Source organism: Fundulus heteroclitus, chromosome 4, assembly GCF_011125445.2.
Source record: "Fundulus heteroclitus isolate FHET01 chromosome 4, MU-UCD_Fhet_4.1, whole genome shotgun sequence".
NCBI lineage: Eukaryota > Metazoa > Chordata > Actinopteri > Cyprinodontiformes > Fundulidae > Fundulus > Fundulus heteroclitus.
In genome coordinates this window covers 20801684-20822675 of record NC_046364.1, presented here as the reverse complement: position 1 = coordinate 20822675, position 20992 = coordinate 20801684, and the positions used below count along the sequence as shown (strand labels likewise).

Here is a 20992-nt window from a genome sequence, read left to right as displayed (position 1 = left end):
CAGCCATGGTTATTATAACAAAATACAGTAAATATAGTACACAAAACTGTATGTCAGTTCTTCTCTGAAGTTCCAGCAGCTTTTCATAATCTAATGATTGAGCCTGCTGTTTCCTCCATCCTTCTCTTCCATGGCTCCTGAAAGTTGTGGGTCTAGCGTCCCCTTGTGGCCAAAAGTTACAGAGTGCAGCTTTAATACCTGATGTAAATTGTTAAGAGTTTGAAATGTACACAAAATATCAAATGCAGATTTTTTTCAAATGATAAATTGCATAGAATTCACATAATTAGGTTGGAAACTGTGCATTTTTAAGTAGGGCTGGACAATATAGGAAAAAAGCATATCAATAAAAATAGAAATCATATTGATCGATATTGATAATTATCAACAAATTCAAAACATATGTTTTATGTGTAGCCCTGGCCATTTTATGCTGTTGCTTAGCGACCTATTTTTATAGACAGAACACACAAACACTGAACTCAAACTCAACCCTTTATCCAACCAACTTTTTACCAAAACTACAAGTTTAAAAAAAAAAAAATAATAATTGCCTGTACTCTCTGAACTGGGGGTGGAGCTTGGTGACGGGTCTGTGTTTGTGACTTTTTATTGCAAGACACTTCACCAGCATTGCCTGCTGGCGGTGGTCAGAGGGCCCGGTGGCGCCAGTGCATGGCAGCCTCGCCTCTGTCAGTCTGCCCCAGGGCAGCTGTAGCTACTAACACAGCTCACCACCGTCAGGGTGTGAATGACTGAACTGTAGTGTGAAGCGCTTTGGATGTTGTCAAGACTAGTTAAAAGCGCTATACAAGTACAAGCCATTTTACTTTTTTTTATTTTTTTATTTAATTGAACCTTTTTTTTCTGTGATCGATATACGTCTAAGGATCAATACATATTGTTACTGAATTATCGTCCAGCCCTATTTTTACATGAATTCTAACGGCATAATCCCATAGAAGAAAATGATCCCTCCTTTATGTTTTTCCTTATTTTAAAACCAAAAAATATAAACAAAAAATGGTGGTCCTTTTTAAGTGGTCTTTCTTCATGGGGTCATTTGACATCTGCGGCTCTGCATGAATTTGATGTAGCTGGACTGAGGGCAAAGATGACTCGTTGGTTTGTAATGGTTGCAGACCCCTGGACTAGTAGCTTTTTTTTTATTATCAAGTTTGTCTGCTTATATAGCATGTTGGTTAAGCAAACTGTTTCTCTCTTTTATGCAGATGTTTATGTCCGAAGCAGGCAAAATAAGCCAAAAAGTCAAGGTGTGGTTCAGCGACTATTTTAATGTGTCCGACTTTCTGGCCATCGTTACGTTCTTTATTGGATTCGGCCTGAGGTTGGCTGGAGGCGACGCCTTGATCCCAGGGCGAACGGTTTACTGCCTCAACATCATCTTTTGGTATGTTCGGCTCCTGGACATCCTGGCTGTGAACCAGCAAGCTGGACCGTATGTCATGATGATCGCTAAAATGGTGAGTACTTCTCAACTGCAGCGCTCGGTTCATTTGAACGTCTACCAACTAAGTTTTGACCTCCTTTAGAAAGCATGCAGCATAAGGCATGATTGTATTAAAAAAAAAAAAAAAACTTTATTTGGATACAACAGGAGTTGTGGATTTGCTATTTGGTACATTTTACTATAACCCCTGCTGTCACCAGATACAGTACCACATGGATCCATTAGTTGCAATGTTTCATATGCTTTGTGCTCCTGCAATAGAACATTCAATTCAATAAAATTTTATTTAAATAGCACCAATGCATGAAACAAGTCATCTCAAGGCACTTTCCAAAGTCAAATTCAATCAGATTATACAGATTGGTTAAAAAAAAGTCCTAACTAAGGGAACCCAGTTGATTGCATCAAGTCTTGACAAGCAGCATTCACTCCTGAAGGAGCGTAGAGCCACAGGGAGAGTCTGCATTGTTGATGGCTTTGCTGCAATCCCTCATACTGAGCATGCATGAAGTGACAGTATTTTATATGGGGGTGTTTGCTTTTTAACAATACTGAAGGGGTGTGAAGTAAAAGGGTTCCTGTTTGCTTTGTATTCTGTGTTCTCCGGGTGTTTCAATAGACGCATAAAACGGATTTACTGTAGCGCTGGAAGGGCTTGGGTGGTGCAGCACTGAAGCAAGTGAATGAATCAAGGAACATGTTTGTTTGAGTTGGTCATGGGCCGGTGGGGGATTCTCAATGTGTCAGCAGCTTAAGTACAAATAATGCCAGGGCAACGCATTTCCACATTTGAAAACATTTGAAACAAATATGCAAACTACAGGACTACTACAGGTTTTTTTTTTTATTTTTAGTCTTAATTCTTAAACTTTACAAAAATCAAGTATAGCCAGACTAAATGTAGTAAAGCTGCTCAGTATACCGAATCGTAATATTAAAAGAAGACGTGACGATTATTTCAGAAATGTACTGTAGATCATAAAAAGTCCCTTTTTGAATAACTGCACTCGGAAATGAATCTCCCAAATATACTTTGATTTGTGAAACTCTCAGCTATTCTCAAACTGTTTTATAAGTTTGAGAAGCAGAGGAAGGCCTCAGAAGAAAGAAATAAGACCAGCTCCTGTTTTTCCTTTTTCTTTTTTTCTTCTTTTTTTCTTGACACATAGGTGGTGGCACGAGCTGTAAAAAATTATCTGTGCCCCAAACCAGTCGGTGGTCAAACTGTTTTTTTCTTCATCCCAATAATAAAATGCAGCCACGGTGATGAGCGAAGCCGCCCTCGCAGCTGCAGGTGGCGCAGTACAACATCAGGCTGAGTCAATGGGATATTTTGCGACATACAAACGGCCCCATAGAATAAAAAAAAAAAGAAAGAAACCAAGAAAGAAACTGGAGCGAGTTAAAGTATCAAAGATGCTGGAAAGGAAGCAGAAAGAAATGAGTCCACTGGATCAGCCTGTTTGCATAATTAACCAGTTCAGTTAACTGGCTACATCAAATATCGATAGGCTACATCCTATTTTCCTATTGTTTCTATGTGTTAATTGTTTTTAAAAGCCCTAGAAAAATAGAAATAAGACGAGTAATACCCTTGCTGTGTTTGTGTGTTTAGCTCATTCCTTATTTTCATTTATCTGTGTTCTAACACTGTCCATTCTACAATGTTTGTTATTGTTAGTTGTAGCTGAGGAGGCCAGTTTCAGTCGAGGTCATGGAGTTGATGCAGAGGGACAGAATAATGCCAGTCATAGGAGTGAGGAGGAGGAGGAGGAGGAGGAGGAGGAGGAGGAGGAGGAGAGGGACAGGAGAAAGAGACGGAGATGGAGGAGCAGGAGCCACCTTAAAAAACAGTGGCAGGTACAGGTGCAGGGCTGGGTTGATAATAGCTGTTTGCATTTATTCATATAAAAGGTCCAAGGACTGCAGCCCAAACCAAGGCTTTTTGCCACCTTCTAGCTAGTAGGCTCAAAAGGTTGATTAATTTCAGGTCTAGTTTGAATTTAAAGGTGTACCTGTAGTTGATATTAGCTTTGATCGGAGGGTTTTTTTACTTGGGGAGTGATTGAATATAGAACAGGTATTGTTTAAAGGGCAAGATGCTTTAGCTCAGAGTGGGGAACACATTGTGAGAAAGTAACATGTGGAGTTGGGGAAATTGTGGGTTACTTGTAATTGATAACATCATCCCAATATCCAGCAATAGTATTGTAATTACATGTTTTTTTTTTTCCTGATACTGCGCTGGCATAAAATTTGGTTGTACTTTCTAACTTATCCCTTTTTTCCGTTCTAATCTTAAAAGGGTAACGCGTATAACAGGCAGATGTTGGCTGGTTAATTATCTGCCCGTCACGTGGCGGCCAGTTTTAATCCACATGCAGTCCGTCTTGTTTGGAAATATTGGTACTTTGGAGAAACACAAACAGCCAAATTACTCATTCTTGTAAGAGAGGGATGACTTAACAAGCCTTCTTTCAGCCAGCCATCCACAGCAACAGGTGGGGGAGGGATGGGTCTGCATCGCTTCATGCCCCATGAATTGAACAAGACTCGTTTCACTCTGGTAATTTCTCTGCCATCTCATTAAAAGGATTTTAAAGTGTTGGCCGAGCAAGACAGAAAATCCGAGCGGTTCTGAAACTGGAACGGTTGAAACCTTGATGCACCTGGATGCTGGTAACCAGCCCATGCCTAATTCACAGAAAACAGAAACCGTGATTTCCAGCTGGCTTGGGATTCCCAGGGCTTATTTACTTCTGAAGTCGATGACTGACGGGATGAATAGTGATGAGGATGACGTCAGTGTCGTGTTGCATTTACTACTGTGACATTTCTTCCAGGTGGCCAACATGTTTTACATCGTGGTGATAATGGCTATTGTCCTCCTGAGCTATGGCGTCCCAAGAAAAGCCATTCTGTACCCAGACGAGGAGCCCAGCTGGAAACTGGCCAAAGACGTGGTCTTCCAACCGTACTGGATGATGTACGGAGAAGTGTACGCCTATGAAATCGATGGTAAGGATGGGGAGAGTTTGCAAAGGTTTGGTTAGGTTAATTCAAGGCCACCTGACACCTTATTAACATAACAATCTTAATATTGTTTAAATGATTCAGTGATTACATAAAAAATGGACCGAGATTGCAATGCAAAGGTTTGTCATTCTGACTGGCTTCTTCTCTTCACAGTGTGTGCCAATAACAGCGAAGTAAGGCATTTGTGCTCAGAGACAGACCCAGTGTGGCTCACGCCTCTGCTACAAGCAGTCTACCTCTTTGTACAGTATATACTGATGGTCAACCTCCTTATTGCCTTCTTCAAGTGAGTACAAAATGTTTGACTAAAATACTTGTAAAGTCGTCTGGCATTAGGTTCTGGCGCACATAGGCATGGGCCGGTATTGGTTTCACGGTTTTGTGGTATTACAGCTCCGAATGCGTTTTTTTTTTTTTTTTTTTATGCCTATATTTGAAAACTGTTTCAAAAAGTTGTCATTTATTTTTGAAAATTAATATTTTGTTTTTGAAAATATGTGTTACTGTGGTTGCATACAACCTGAGGGATTTCACCTCCACTTTCTCTTTGACGGTGCATAAAAAGACACTAATCCTACAGCAACGGTATGATGGAGATTTTTTTTTTTTTTTTTTTTTTTTTTTTTTTTGTGTGTGTGGTTTTGAAACTGACTTTTTCATATTGCGGTGCACCGTGAAACCGGTTACCGGCCCATGTCTGGAATATTTTGCTTTGCCATAGAAAAGGCTTTTCATGTGGATTGTTGGTTTTATTCTTCACAATGGGGGCAGTCTTAGCCAGTCAGATCATTTAACCATCATCCTGAAAATTTACTGTCATGTGCTTTTGTTTTTTAGCAATGTATATATACAAGTAAAGTCCATTTCCAATCTGGTGTGGAAGTACCAGCGCTATCACTTCATCATGGCCTACCACGAGAAGCCTGTCCTCCCGCCCCCCTTCATCCTGCTGTGCCATATTTACTCCCTTTTCTGTATGTGTAGAAAGAGGAAGAAGGAGAGCACCTATGGACCAAGTAATGTGTTTTTTTCTGTTTTTATCTATGTAGTTTCAAGATTAACCCACTTTTTTCATACTTAAAATGTTTGGCTTATTTCTTGCAGAGCTGTTTCTCACTGAGGAAGACCAGAAGAAGCTTCACGATTTTGAGGAGCAGTGCGTGGAGACATACTTTCATGAAAAGGACGATCAGTTTCACTCAGGCAGCGAGGAGCGCATTCGTCTTACCTCTGACAGGTGGGGCTGTCTGAGGCCTTCAGACGCTGAATAATAGATGCGTTCCCAATATAGAATGTGGAAAAGTTGAACAAAATGTTTTAGAGGTGCACTGATCAGAATTATGTCGCCAATTTCCCGTCCCCAGTTTTTGTGAATGGACTGCTAAGAAAACACACCAGATCTCAAATAGGAACTAAAACTGAGATATGGAGTGTCGGGATCAAAAGCATGTCTCATCATTTGACGAAATTACAATGATCAACCCAGAGAGGGTTAAACCAACGTCACAGAGAACGTGAAACTGAAAACCAATGCAGCAGGCTGGCCCATTTTACTGAGATGTCAACTCAAAAATGGTTCTCAGTAGTTTGCATGGCCCCCCTCATGCTTGTATGCATGGCTGATGACGTCAGGGCACACTCCTTATGAGACGATGGATGGTGTCCTGGGGTGTCTCCTCCCAGATCAAGATCCTGACCAGGGCATCACTGAGGTCCTGCACAGTCTGAGCTGCTACCTGGTGGCATCAGATGGACGTAAAAAAGACGCCCCAGACATGTTCTGTTGATTTAGGTCAGAGGGCGCGTGGAGATCAGTCAGTGGTACTTATTCCTTCATCGTCTAAAGGCTCCCACTGAGCGTCTAGTAGCCTGTTCTGTTGGAACATACGGTGTGCGTTAAAGCAATAAATGCTTAAATGACTAAGTAGTTATCTCCATTTGTATGCCATGTGTTGGGAGCGTGCAATGAACACAACGGGATAAATGTCCTTTTCTGTTGTGTGTTCCAGCTTAAAAGGAGGCATTTTTTTGGTTTCACGTGACACTGCACGTGATTATTTGAACATACTGAAAATGTTTTCCTAATACAAATAAGAGGATGATATTCAAGCTCTGTTCTTATAAAACGTAACGCTCAATATAGCACGTCCTCAACAAGTAAACGGCTCTATTGTAATTTCCGGGTGTGCTACATAAATGCCCTTTGCTCTGATTGTTGCACGTCACCAAAAGTCTGTCTGCCTGACCCCATCACTGAAACAGATGGCTGCTTTATCCTTGGAAAACACATTTTTGTTGTTAGAGACAAAGCCTAAATGAATCATATGAATCAGATCCCAAATGTAATAAACACAGAACAAAGGTATGCTTAAAATTATCCTCAACTCTGGAAGATCTAGATTTAAGGAGATTTTCATTGGATCAAGCAGTAGGAAGGAGAAGATGTAGGTATTTTTTCAAAATGTAACGATGTCTAAAGATGCATGATAGATGGAGACAGGCAGAAACATAACAAGAGAGACAGACGGATAAATAAGAGAAAGATGTGGAGAGACAGAAGCTGGCTGCTCATATAAAGCTATATCCTGGGATATTAATGGAAAGTTAAGTGGAAGGAAAACCCTTTGAGAATATTCTTTCATGGCTTTCTGCATTAAGCCGTCATTAGCTGTTTACATTAGACGCAAAGGCAACATCACACCTGTGTGGGACAAAGTAGTCGGTATAAAACAGGGTGTTAGGGGTTATGGTTTTATTGTCCAAGAAGAGGATGTGATTTATTAAACTGTATTTAGCTTCTTTTTGGTAGTGATTAACGTGATTAGAGTGACTAGAGAAGAAAAATGTATTTAATTTCAGACACTTCAGATACACCACCACCTCAGCCCTACTTCTGATGACTTAAGAAAATATTCATTTCAAATAATAATTTTGATGCTACAGTACTGCGGGTGTCAAATTGAAGCTAATCAATCCTGTATAGAAAAACACGTTGGTAGCCAAGTTTGTTTGGTTAATGACCGACGCTTCTGTCTGTTTTCAGGGTTGAGACGATGTGTTTGCAACTAAAGGAGGTTGGGAATAAGGTGAACTTTATAAAGCGCTCCTTGCACACGCTGGACTCACAGATCGGTCACCTGCAAGACCTTTCTGCTCTGACCGTGGACACGCTAAAGACGCTGACCGCTCAGAGGGCGTCCGAAGCCAGCAAGGTCCACACTCAGATCACCAGGGAGCTCAGCCTGTCCAAGAACGTGGTTCCAAGCGTCGCACACGTGCCAGCGGAGTCTAAATCGTCGGTGATTGGCAAACGCAGCGTGGGGGCCTACTTTGGCTCCTCTTTTCCCCAAGCTGGAACCAACATGGCAGATTCTCTTTTTGGGACCGGTGCAGAAGGAGGAGGTGCTGGGATGGAAGGCCGTCGCAGATTTGGGGCCAGCCCAGGGACTGAGCTGGGGCTGGACCCCATAACGAACCCGGCACTAAGCCCGGAGAAAAGGAGCCTGTTTGGGCAAGGACACTTTGCTGCGGAGGCTGGCTCCTCAGGCAGCACGGGCCCCAGGGCCTTTGTCCAAAGTACTGAGCTCACTTCCCCTCCAGAGAGGCGTCACCGAGGCCACTCTCTCACCCAGAGTAAGCTCACCCGTCCGCAAGAACTGGGCCTTTCTGACTCGCCCTCCAGCCTGCCCAACGTGCCCTCCCTTGGAGCCCAGTTCCGCATCAGCAGCACCCCTTCTCAGCCCAGCGGCTCCAGCCACCCTGAACCTGCCCGGGAAGGGCTCTACCAGCAACCCCCCCAGCCAGACAGCACCTCTGTAGAGTTTGGGGCGTTTGTAGGTGAGTATAGAAATGAAGCTAAACCTGCTGTAGACAACATGGAGGAGGAGGAGGAGAGGTGTGTTTGTGTGTACCCTACAGTAGTTGTTGTCTCTGACGCCTCAAACTCTGCTCAGCCTGCCTCTCTGCTTGCTAGCGCTGTAAAGCCTAAGAACCCAGAGGGGTTAAAATGGGGGGAGGGAGACGGGAATGAGAACTGGGGCTATGTGAACGAAGCATTCAGCGATGAAGAGGGTCGATCTGGGGCTCCTCCTAGAAGCTCTACGCAAACTGAAGTAGCTCCAGAGGCGGCGTCACGATCGGATCACAGCCTTGAAAATGGCTCTCCAGCCCCTGCCGTGGTGCCCAAACGACCCCACAGACGGAAAAGGAGCGACTGCCATCTTCCAGGACCATCAGCCTCTGGCTGCGATGGCCCAAACGGGTCAGAAGCTCAACGTAATGGGAGGAAAACCGCGAGACAGCTAAACATCAGAGGTTTGAGTTTCAGTCTGGGCTTAAGGAATAGATCTGCTGGGTGCTGGGGGCTTCTTCATCTCCATGTGGGCCTTCTCTCTTTTCCTTTGTCTGCTCTGACTGACTTGTATGTGCTGTTCCGGGCTGCGACCAAATTTCACTTGATATTTGTCCGCTGGTGGTTGTATCGAGGTTGCTTGTTGAATGATTTATATTCTTGTCATGTCTTTAGTACGTGTCTGTCAGACGGAGGTTATGAGGAGGAAATGTGACGTCTGATTTTTAAGATAACTTCACCGTTGTAGTGTCGGTATATCGGATAACGTTTGGTAGTTTGTGTTGCTCTCTAGCATGACTAATTGTATATTTGGACTCAGGACATAAAGAGAGTTTGGACGTGCGTCCCTCTAAGCCCAAAGACGCCTCCAGCAGAGAGCAAAGTCCGACTACGCAGACCAGGTCACAGGTGTGTATGTGTTATCATTTATGATATTTAACCTAACTCATGTTCCAGAAAGAGTTTTACAGAAACGCCGATTAGGCATTTTAGTTTTTACAAAACATTTGGATACGGTTAGTCATATAATGGGAAACGTGATGTAAAAGAAGAGTAAAGTAGAAGTTGTGTGTTGCAGGACCTCAAACATCTGACACATGTTGTGGTTTCATAACAGAAATTCAAGGCCCAGAAAGTGTGTAGCAATAACACCGTTCTCTGAGGCTACGTTCACACTGCAGGGAAATGCGGACCAATTCCGATCTTTTCACCCCAAAAAACCCCAGTTTGTGCCACTTCCATATGTGGTACTAATTGAGCTACGTATTGGATATTTTTCAAAGCGTCCGCAGTCTGAACGGTCCTGTAGATTTTATCTCTTTTACGTTCTCTCTCCTGTCTCTCACTACATCCACACAAAGCAGTAGCAGCTAGCGCTCCATAGAAGACCATTAATAGCTGTGCTGCTTTCTTCTTTCCTTATGTCATCTTGTCATGATGTGCTCTTGATATTGTTAGTTTCCATCGCTCAATAGCTTTCAAGACGCCAACCAGTATCTACATTTCTTAATTTGTTTTATGAAACTTTATTAAACACTTCCAGAAACAATTACATTCACCATCACTTCCATTAACAGTGTGCAGCTCTGTGACGTCTCCTGTTATCTGCACATGCGGGTCTCTTTGCAGTCTTGAACCTTTCAGACAGAAGTCTGATGGCGGTCACATTTAATAGTAGTATGAACGGCCACTTAAAGAAAAAAAATCAGATTTCAGCAAAAAATTGGAATTGAGCAACAAGACCAGTTTGTGTGAGGAAATCACTAACGTGTAGCCATTAAGGTTGATGGAACAAATTTTGTTTAGATACCATTATTTATTGTATGATTTAAACATTAACTAAGTGAATCAATGACTTGCAGTACATGTGTAAAAAAGACTTCTGTTAAAAAAAAGTTCACCATGGCTACAACTCTAAAGTTTAACTTGCAGCCTTGCTTCTTAAACTGTCTTCACATTGTTTCCTATTTTGATGCGACTGGTTTCGTATGGAAAATCTCGTTACATTGGTCTAAATGTGAGAAAATTATGCATATTTTGTAGATCCAAAGCATTCAAAGATATAAAGTGTGTCTTTTTTCTTTTTAATCTGCTGGTATTTTGTATAGTGAGGTTTATTTACATAAAGGTTGTGGGATGCGCTGTGCATCAGGACTGGTGTACTAATTTTGCTGTGACATCACTGTTATTTTATTTAGTTTCCTAATTTTCCTTAACAAAAGATTTGAGAGTTAAAAACCTCAGTGCTGAGTGGTCCCAAGTGATCAAATAAGTATTAGCTGAATTAATCATGTAGGTTGTGATGCCATGATCTGTCTCATGTTTGACAAATAAAAAAAACGTCCCTGATTATTCCAGGACTTTTGAGAGCAGCATATAACATGTTGGTCATGTTATGTGACCAACAAACCCTCACGCTGCATATTTAATACATATAAGATGACAAACAGTTTTCTTTTCATTGGGAATCATTTGTGGCTGCGTCTTTTTTTTTTTTTTTTGTTAAAGCAAAACATTGAAGGTCATGGTATTATCAGAGCGGTCAACTCGTATGCTGGCTTCACAGAGTTTGACCGAATCCCAGCTTTTCTTCATCCAGACTCCAGTAAGTTATTAAAAGAAAATTCTTGATTATGTCTTCCAATAACCTGCCTTCTAGGTTTTACTAAAAGTTTCTCTGGCAATAATTCCCAATGACTGCTGATGGTTGTGTTTGTGTAGCTCTGACGAAGAAGGACAGAAGCAGAGTTTCAGCTGAAGACATCCCCAGAGCTGCAGTACTTGTAAGAGCTTATTAGGTGTATTTGTGTGTAAAGTTCACACGTATACCCTTTTTCTCTTTGACTGACTGTTGTGTTGTTTCTCTACCAGGAAAGAGTTCAGGTGAAATCAGCCCAAGCCAGCTCCCTGTAAGTGTCCTTTCACCAGGGTTGTCAAAATAATCAATATTTCAATATAATCCATGATGGAAAATTCAATCATTCGATGGTACTTCTTTGCATCAAAGTCTGTACGCTGCAAAAATAGGGGTGTCTAAAATTAAGAGGAAAAAAAACTAAATCGGATGGAAAAGATACTAAAAACAAAATTATCTGTCAATGCAGCAAGATTTCTTGATGTAAGATTTTTAAATCTAGAAAATAAGCGTGTATTCAGAGGTATTAAAATAATCTTAAAATGCTGGTTTTAAAATGAAATTACCAAAAATGATCTTCTGTCTCAAAAAAAGTAAAATACTCTCATAAGCAATTATGTATTTTGTGTCCTTTTGGCAAATTGAGCTTTATCAGAGCGAGAGAGCTAGCTAGCTACTGAAACCCCTTAATATGTTGAGACTAGAGCTCACTATTTCCCTCACCTGCCCCACCATACTGCAAGGGGGGTGACCCGCCCCGCAAACACACACTTTGCTTGCTTTCACACACTGCGTATTTTAAATCCCTCCACTTTCTGATGATGACTGTACTAAAAGCTCCCACAGAGTCGGGAATGCAAAGCATATATGAGCCACACAGACGTCAGCCGAGCCGGTTCTGTTAACGGAAACATGCAGCAATAAGAACTAATACGACCCAACTAGTTACCCCCAACAGAACTCTTATCCCTTGCATTTGGAGCGCGTTTGTCTAACACGGATATGAGATTGGTTGCGTCTGCTTAAACTTGATTCATTAACATTAACGCTCAATACGGTGTGTTGTCCAAAAGTAAACAACTCTAAAAAAAACTTTATTTTTAGGTGTCCAACAAAAATACCGTTTGCTTTAGGGTTAGGCTAAATCCACCTTCCTGAGTCTGGAGACAGATGAAAAATAGATGGCTGCTCTATTCATGTAGTCTACAAAAAAACTAAAAAATTTTATAGACTACATGAATGGATCGGAAACGGATCCAAATACGATAAAATTCAATTACATTAAATTTTATTTATATAGCGCCAATTCATGAAACATGTCATCTCAAGGCACTTTACAAAGTCAAATTCAATCAGATTATACAGGTTGGTCAAAAATTTCCAATATAAAGGAAACCGGTTGATTGCATCAAAGTCCTGACAAGCAGCATTCACTCCTGGAGAAGCGTAGAGCCACAAAATAAACACTGAATAAAGTTACGCTTAAGATTATTCTGAACTGTGGCAGATCTAGATTTAAAGAGATTTTCATTCAATCAAGGAAGACGCCAGCAGCAGAAATATCTGCTCAGTCATGTGAGGGAAATGTTCACTACATCAGAGCTAATTTGAAAAATGTTTCCATCTCCTCTCTAGTGCGTTTAGTTTTTTGGTTGACGCACGGGCAGTTAGCACAAGCCATGTGTGGAGGCCATAGTCCCCGATGCATCTGACTGGGGTTCGATTCCGGCCTTAGGTCCTTTACCGCATGTCATCCTCTCGCAAACCCCCTTTCCTGTCGTCCTACTTTCCAAAAACGAGCCACCAGTGCCACAAAAACCCAGAAAAAGTTTGATAGAAACACAGTTTTGTGTTTGTCTGTTTAAGAGTGAACATGGCGCGTACATCCAGATTAAAGACTGTATGCCACCCTCTTTAGCCGACAAGGCAAGCACAACAGCGTTGGTTCAGAGGTATTTTCTCTGAGACAGACGGACAACGGGGGGGATTAAATGCCAAAGGATGCTAAACGCTAGCTGCGCTAACGTTACAAGCTAACATTACCACACTGATACTTGAGAACAATATAAAAAGGTCCGTAAAGCCCCTGTATCTGCAGCAGTGCAGTTGTAAACCTCCCAGATGACTTAAGCTATCGCTAGCTGTGTTAGTATTATCTTCTAGGACACAGACAGCCCAAAGATGGGTGTGAGCCCCGCCGTCACGACGCGCTTCCCAGATTTGAAGTTCCAACCCGAATCAGCACTCCGTTCTGCTGCAGTACGAATCAACACAGGAAAAGGTTAATCAGCGGACGGTTCAGTCGGCTAATAAGTCGCGAAGCTATGAAACACACCAGCCCCCTCCATTACGCCACCATTTAGATGTAGGCACACTGGAGGCTAATGTTGCCAGTGAAACCACAGGATATGGTGGAGCCAGACTGCTGTTGACAATTAAAGCAGAAAAAAAAGTGGGAACATGCAGCAATCCACCTTTCTGCTGCTGTTGATCACCAAGGTACATAGGCAATTTATTCTCCGAAACATTTACTGGTACATCTCTGGGAAAAAATATCGCACTTTTACGCAATATTATAGTTTTCTGTCATCCCAGAAAATTAAACTTATTATATAGAATCAGTACACATAGTGATATATTCTAAACCTTTGTTTCCTGTACTAATTTTGGCGATTATGGCTGACAGATAATGCAAACCCAAAATTCAGCCTCTCATAAAATTTGAAAGCTGTGGAAAAACTTCATTGCTGGAAACCCATGATGTCACAATCTAATCAGCTGATTAAAAGGAAACGCCTTAAGTGGTTTCGTGAACCTTTAAACAGTCTCTCACTCTGGGTCAGTAGGTGACACGGTCGTGGGGAAGACTGCTGACTCAGCAGATGTCCTGAAGACAGTCGACACCCTTCACAAGGAGGGGAATTCACAAAAGCTCACTGCTGAACAAGCTCGTTGTTCAGAGATCTGTATCCAAGCATAATAACAGAAACGACTGTAGATAAGTTGTGCTTATCTAAAATCAGCAACTCCATACAACTTGACACCTGCCCACACTGCCAAAGTACCAAAAGCTGGTTTAATGACCCTGGTGTTCCTGTTCTTGAATGGCCAGCAAACTCCCCTGACCTGAACCCCATAGAAAATCTATGGGCTGCTGCCAAGAGGAAGATGAGAGAGGCCAGATGATCTGAAGGCAGCTCTCCAAGCAATCTGGGCTTCCATGACACCTATGCTGTGCCACAGGCCAATTGCCCCTATGTTACACCCTATTGGTGCAGTAAGTCATGCAAGAGGAGGCCCAACCAACTATTGAGAACCAAAAATAAACCAAAATGTCTGAGAATTTTATCTTTGTGCGTCCATAGATCAGAAATTATTTATGTGTAAAAATGTTTTGTAGGTGTAGAAAATAATCACACAAGCTGCACTTTTTTTTTTACACCAGCTACAATTTTCTTTTTAAGGTCTGTTTACAGATACAAAGCAAACATGTACACGCATAACTACTGTCGGTTTCAACTTGCGAGGGCAAACTTTGACTGGATTTTTCTGCCTTTCAGCTGATTGGCCAATGTCATGTCAATTACAATCCAATCAGAAAACAGATGGGCTACACTGTCGGGATTGCGTGCTAATGGGCTGCAAGTCCAGGACGAGTAGTATGCTAGCAACTCTGCAGCTCAGCGAGGCATAACTTTATCATTTTAAAAAAAAATCATTCTCCACTTGCATTTTATTCTGATTGTTTTTTTTGTTTTTTTTAAATAAAGTTTCAACCAGAGCACCGTCTTCCATCTTTAACACGCTCTACGCTTAAGTACTTGTAAGTTTAAACTCACAGCTGAGTATAAAATTCTCAGACGCTGTGCCTTACAATGTGAAAAAATGCGTTTACAATTACACATTCTGATTTACAAGCACAAATGTGTGACTGGAGTTTGAGCCCATTCCTGCTTTTCAGAAGCCTGACATTTGTGCTTAAATCATCCTTTTTTGATAGGTCTAATGTGATATTCTAATTCTCTGAGACACTGAACTTTGGGGTTTTAGCCATAAGCAATAATCATCAAAATAACGAGAAATAAAATCTTGAATTATTTTACTCTATGTAATGAATCTCTGTGAAATAACCGTTTCTCTTTCTGAAATGCCTGGCAAAAAATATTGCACTTCTACGCAATATTCAAAAAATATTTAAATGTACATCTTCACATGCAAATATGCAACAAAGTTATTGTTTCAGAAATGACAAGACAGAGAGGATGGGATGATCATTTAAACCCATATAGACTGTAAACTAATATAAATAGCACACAGGGTTAAACAGATTATGGATGTAAAATAGACCAAAATAGCAGATGGGTAGGACTATTACAGGGCTGCTGCTGAGTATATTTGCATGGACCAAATCATTGTTTACGCTGTAAAAATAGCTTTTGTATGCGCCAGAGCCATGTGAGTTTTGAAACACTGTTTTAGCAAAAAAGGGATCCTCAATAATAAGCAATTCTAATGAAATAAAATGACTGCACGATGGAGTCAGACTAAATTCTCCCCTATTTGTTTTGCCTTAATTGAGGAAGTAGAAATGTTGTCATATGATTAATCATTTTTTGCAACTCAAGAAAAGACAAAGTGCAAAAATGCTGCTTTATCAAGTATTTTTCTTAGTGTCGGTATGGAGTTTGAAATTTAGGTATTTTGACAACCCCACCTTCCCTTAGTTGTTATTAATGTATACAGCAGCATTTCCACAAATCTAAATGACAGAGTACCTTAATAAATGCTCCTACACAATAAAGTGAAAGTGGTGTTGGTATAAATCAGGGGTCTGGGCTCTGTTGTCTCACTGTTCTTTGCTCTCTCCCTCTGCCAGGAGACCTCCTGAGGAGGAAACACTAAATGGTGAGAACTGGTGATTCTCTGTTTGCAGGGATTTACTTTATTAGGATTTAGTTTTCTGTCCAGATCAGCTGGTTGAGCAGCATTTTTAGGATCTCTTACTTTACTCTGGATCTTTTTAGGGCAACTTGATCAAAACATGAACAGGCTTAGTTTTCAAATGTTTCCATTTTAGCTTCATCTTTGTTAAATAGAAATGACGTGGAGGGATCTGTAGTGTTTGTCCCATTCAGGTAGGATTTAAATCATTTTAGAGCACAAGTGAAAACCAGACCTTCTATACTAAAATATCTTGAATTGACAGAGGGATGACTCTCATTTGACCATGACTGCACGTCTCTCTCTGAATGAAACCTTTACGTTGCTGTTCTTCTTCTGTGGTTACAGCTGCCGTCTCTCTATATGCGGCTCGCCACAGCCACCTCGGAGCCAGGAAGGACTGTGAGTCTCACTGACCATCACTACACGATTTACTAGTTGACATCATTTAGTCCAAAACTATTCAACTGTTTTTTTTATTTACTTTTTGTTTATTTTACCATTTTTTTTTGGTGAAATTGTTAAATATGAAGTACAAATTTAAACGTGGCATTTGCTCTTATGTTGTTGTTTTATTAAAGTAAGGGACTTTAAAGCTCTGAATTGTGAAATAGCTTTGTTCATTCAAAAGAAAAGGAAGTTAGGAAACGGGAGGATAATAAAACCAAACCTTACTATGTAAATGTTGCGTTCATTCGCTTTACAAACCACAAACTGTTAATGTATTTTATTAGGATATCATGTAATAAATCAAGAAATGACAGCTGAAGCAGAAGGAATATGTATGAGGTTTTCAGAATATTATATGTGAAAAGCGTGTGTGTAATCTGTCTAAACGCAGCTGTTCTGTGAAGGCCTCAGTGGTCTGTTAGAGAAAACTAGTGAACAAAGAGCCTGAAGAAGACCAGGGAACTCAGCAGACAGGTCAGGGATGAAGGTGTGGAGAAGTTTAAAGCATGTTTATGCTGTAAAACGATGTCTCAAGCTTTGAGTACCTTTATGGAGCGCCTCTCACCCATCACCCTAATGTTTAGTATGGCAAGTTTTTTGTGTAGCCTAAGCAAAGGGTCCGTCTGCAATACTACTGAACCACTTGGGGCCCACAGGCCAGGAGAGTATCAGTAGCAGAGTTGATGTGAAGATCCATGGCTACTAAACACAGGGCAGTCCTGGAGAAAAAAAAAACTGTTAGAGGCTGCCAAAATATTTGAGGCAGCAGTTTCACCTTCAGGCAGGACAACGCTGCTAAGCATGCAGACAATGCCACTTTGGAACGGTTTAGATAACGGCGTTAGACGCAGTCAAAGTCCAGCTTTAAATCCAATTGACAATCAGTGGAAAGACTGAGTTTGAGGTCATTTACAAAGAATGCGCCAAATTTCAGTCTCTAGATGAGCAAACGTGTTGGTAAAAACCTCAAAGCCCTTGCAGCAGTAACTGCAGCAACGCTGATTCTGCACAGCGCTGTCTCAGTGGGCGCCGTCTGTTCGCACCGCACGCTTTCCAGACTTTATTTGCAAGAACTTTTGTCAGTTGTGTATTATTTTCCATCGACTTAACAATTATGCAAAACTCTGTGTTGAATTTCCAATGAATCGCTTCAAAATACAGTGAAAATGCTGCTCCCTGAATAATTTGGTAAAGTCTTTGCAGACCTGACGCATCCAACTTGAGGCTGTTTGTGTTCTTGGTCCTTCATTACACATGGCCATCCATCTAGCTGCTAGCGCTGGATATCTTTGTCATATGACTGTGATTGGATCATTTCTAAATCACTGCTTGCATGCTGGCAGCATGAAGTCTGCTACGTCCTTTTTAAAGAGATATTCTTTTCTGTGTTTCTTCAGCTATTGGCTCACCCTTCAAGCCTGTGGAAAGCTATCAGTACTCAGGTGAGGTGATAATTTTAGTGTTAAAACGTTTTCACTCAGAGTTTGGAAACCTGTGTAAATATTGAGCAATGCTGTATGGTAAGTTTGCTTCTGTCCTGATGGGTCTCTGCTATTCACTCTGCTTCTTCTAGCTGTGGAGCGCAACAACTTGATGAGGTTGTCTCAGAGCATCCCCTTCACACCTGTGCCCCCTAGAGGTAAAGCGCCCTAAAGCACTAAACGTTGTTGTTTTGGTTGGGGTTCAAACAAGGTCGACTGCATTCCTGACGTCCAATAGACAGTTTGAGAACAAGGAAGCATGGAGGCAGATAAGAGATCTCTGAAATGTGCTCCGTACACCTGCAGCAGTGAGCCGGTGAATGAGCCAAACGTTGGCTCTTCCTCGTCTCTGTTGTACCTTTTTTTTTTTTTATATATAAACATTGTGCCTTTAGATTGCTTCTTCTTTTTAAAGTGGAAGTGCTGGTTTTAACTGAGAAGGAGAGGTTTTGCAGGGTAGCGGTGAGGTTTTTAATTGTTTCATTTGACTTGATCTGTTACAAAAAAAAAAAATCTGTAAAAGTCAAGTAACTTTAGAACCGTTAATGTGGAGCCAATGTAGAGGATAATTCAGCGTATCCTTCATTTCCTGCTTTATTAAAACAGTAAAGGGTCTGTTTTCCGGTACATTCCCCTCCCCCTTAAAGAGTGAGTAAGCACTTTGCTGCACCACCCAATCAGAAGTCGGCTAAAGCAGCATTGATTTGTGATTAGTTGAACAATCAGATAAAAAACAACAACAAGGGAAACGTTTCAGCTCACCTGAATCTAGAAAAGCATTACATTTTCAAAAGGGAACTGACTAGCATGCAGAAAAACATTTTTGCTTTTTAAACTCCTAGAGACTCTCCCAGAATAGCAATAGTTTTTGTATGTGAGGCTGATTTTTAACCTAGTTTTGGTCCTTTGATAAGGTAAAAAAAATTATATGTAACAACGGTATAATGGGAAAACATCACCAGAACATTTTAATGTGCCATTATGTGTTCGTCTTCTTTTGTGTTTGAACAGTACATCACCTAACCGCACCTCATTGTTACAAAACACTGGGAAGCGGGTTTATGATGGTACGCGGTCATTTATGTTGCATGCAAACGCGCCGCTGTATTCTCCGTCTGATTCAAAGCAGTGGCGCTCGTCTGATTTCTGCATCATGATTCTTATGAAAGACTCTCACCTCTAGTGTCTAAATGTAGCGCAGGCAAACCCAGAAGTCGTGTAAAAGTAACAGGAACTCAAGCTTAAGTTCATCTCAGCTCCCAACCACAGTGCTAATACGGAGAATGCACATCTTTTCTCCTTTTGAAACAGCGTGCCGTTTTCTTTTTGGTTTCCATTTTATTCTGTAGTGAAACTGAATCTTTTTGTAGCATTTGTTTCTTTTTTCACTTCTCTATCCATTTTGTTGCAACTTATAAAGTCTTTTTTTTTTTTTTTTGCGAGAAATGGCAGGAGACAGATTCTGTTTGCTTTGATTATTTTATTTATTTTATTGACCAGCCATCCACAGCTAGTTTGTCAGTTTCAGTACTTTGTTTTTGCTGTTTCCTTCTTCTTGCATGTTTTGTTACTTCTTTTATTGAAACATTTTGCCTAGCAGGTCAAAAAAACCTCTGCAGCATCAGAAACCTTTTAGGGTTGTCAAAATAATTGATACCTTAATATAATCAATACTTAAAAAAAAGAATTGTTTATAGATACTCATTTGCATTAAATTAGCATAAAATGACCCATGACGCGCACGCCCAAATTGTCGCACTTCTTCTAATTGCAGTGCTGCATTAACAGGGGCTCAGCCCTTCCGCTCCCAGCAGCTTCGCCCGACCATAAGTGATCTGCTGCTGCAAGTTTTAAATTATAAAATGTCAAGTACGCCCAGAAACACTGATGCAGCCCATTGTATTGACCAGCCAAATGCAAATATGTTGCTTGGAGGAACTTTCCCTGTAAGACAGACATGAAAAAACAAAATGCTAAACGATGCTACGTGCTAAGATAACACTACAACAATGATGTTAAGGAGCAACTTAGGAAGGTCAGTAAAGCTCCTGGATGACTGAAGCTAACCCCGCCTCTTTAAATATTAGCTTCACAGACACAGTCCAATGACCGGGTTCTGTCGGTCTAAAGACCCCGTCGAGATGTGCTTCCCAAGTGTTCAGCTGTGCACCACGCAGCACTGCTGCGGCTAATAAATACTACAGCAACAAAACGAGCCGGTGCGCCTCCTCCGTTTGGTTCTGAAGCCACTGGAGGCGAATGGCTCCATCATGACCTTTGTTTTAATCAGCCTCAGAGTGAAGCTGACATTTAGAGCTGAAAAAGTAGGAACCCATAAGCAACCTACCCTGCAGCTGGAACTGATCACTTAAGAAAATGTTATGCACCAGAAAGACAGAGATTGAACAGGGCTTCTGCTGAATATATTTGCATGGAGGAGGTCCTTAGTTAGCTGAGGTATTTGGTATGGGCTAGATCCCTGTTATATTTTTGCTTTTTTGTATAGAATGATTATTTTTGTCCCCTCAGAAGTAAAGATTTTTTGTAAGATTAGCAAATTGACAGGCAAAAGGAAACACATTGTGGCACATTACAGATAAATAAATATAATAGAATATAATAACTGCAGGACTGAATCAAGCGTACAAACTTCCATAAAGAATATTTACACTTGTCTGATCAACAGTATTGCTAAACAGGGAAGTGACACTTAAGTGAAGTGACAGATCTCTATATGAGGGCTGAATTAACTCCTATTTACCGGCTTTGCCCTAATTAGGGAAGTTGAAGTTAAGTTTGTCATGTTGTGAGTATTATATTGTTTTTACTGTTAACCAGAAAGCTGTGCCTTCAAAAAAAATGTTGCTGCTGTATCAAAAATGGTATGAAATGTAGAGCATCTTTCTTTTAGTATCGTTACAACACTGCAGCCTTTTATCTGTTATGCTGGTAAAAAAAATAATTGAACAAAAAGAAATCCCCCAGAGGCTGGATGCTCTAAACGATGAAACCTTCCTGTGTGGTCTTCAGCCTTCCTGTTATCTGCCAAGCTTTGCTCTCTCTCTCTTTCTCACAGCCTCAATAAACCACAGACATGACTTTTAAGCCTCTCCGATAATAGAAATGGT

At 41.0% G+C, this 20992-nt stretch overlaps 1 protein-coding gene across 3 annotated transcripts in view; it reads left to right on the top strand.

Moving 5' to 3' along the window:
• The window catches only part of trpm7 (transient receptor potential cation channel, subfamily M, member 7), a 62542-nt gene that overhangs the window by 30723 nt on the left and 10827 nt on the right, over positions 1–20992 (top strand). For 2 of the 3 annotated variants that reach the window (XM_021309685.2, XM_021309684.2), the window contains exons 21-34: positions 1233–1484; positions 4315–4489; positions 4661–4793; positions 5345–5523; positions 5612–5744; positions 7551–8821; positions 9178–9266; positions 10866–10962; positions 11079–11140; positions 11229–11266; positions 15869–15897; positions 16282–16335; positions 17781–17825; positions 17957–18022. In XM_021309685.2, the coding sequence (XP_021165360.2) occupies positions 1233–1484; positions 4315–4489; positions 4661–4793; positions 5345–5523; positions 5612–5744; positions 7551–8821; positions 9178–9266; positions 10866–10962; positions 11079–11140; positions 11229–11266; positions 15869–15897; positions 16282–16335; positions 17781–17825; positions 17957–18022 (2623 nt within the window). The remainder of the gene's footprint in view (positions 1–1232; positions 1485–4314; positions 4490–4660; positions 4794–5344; positions 5524–5611; positions 5745–7550; positions 8822–9177; positions 9267–10865; positions 10963–11078; positions 11141–11228; positions 11267–15868; positions 15898–16281; positions 16336–17780; positions 17826–17956; positions 18023–20992) is intronic. The other variant, XM_021309686.2, reaches the window with a different exon arrangement.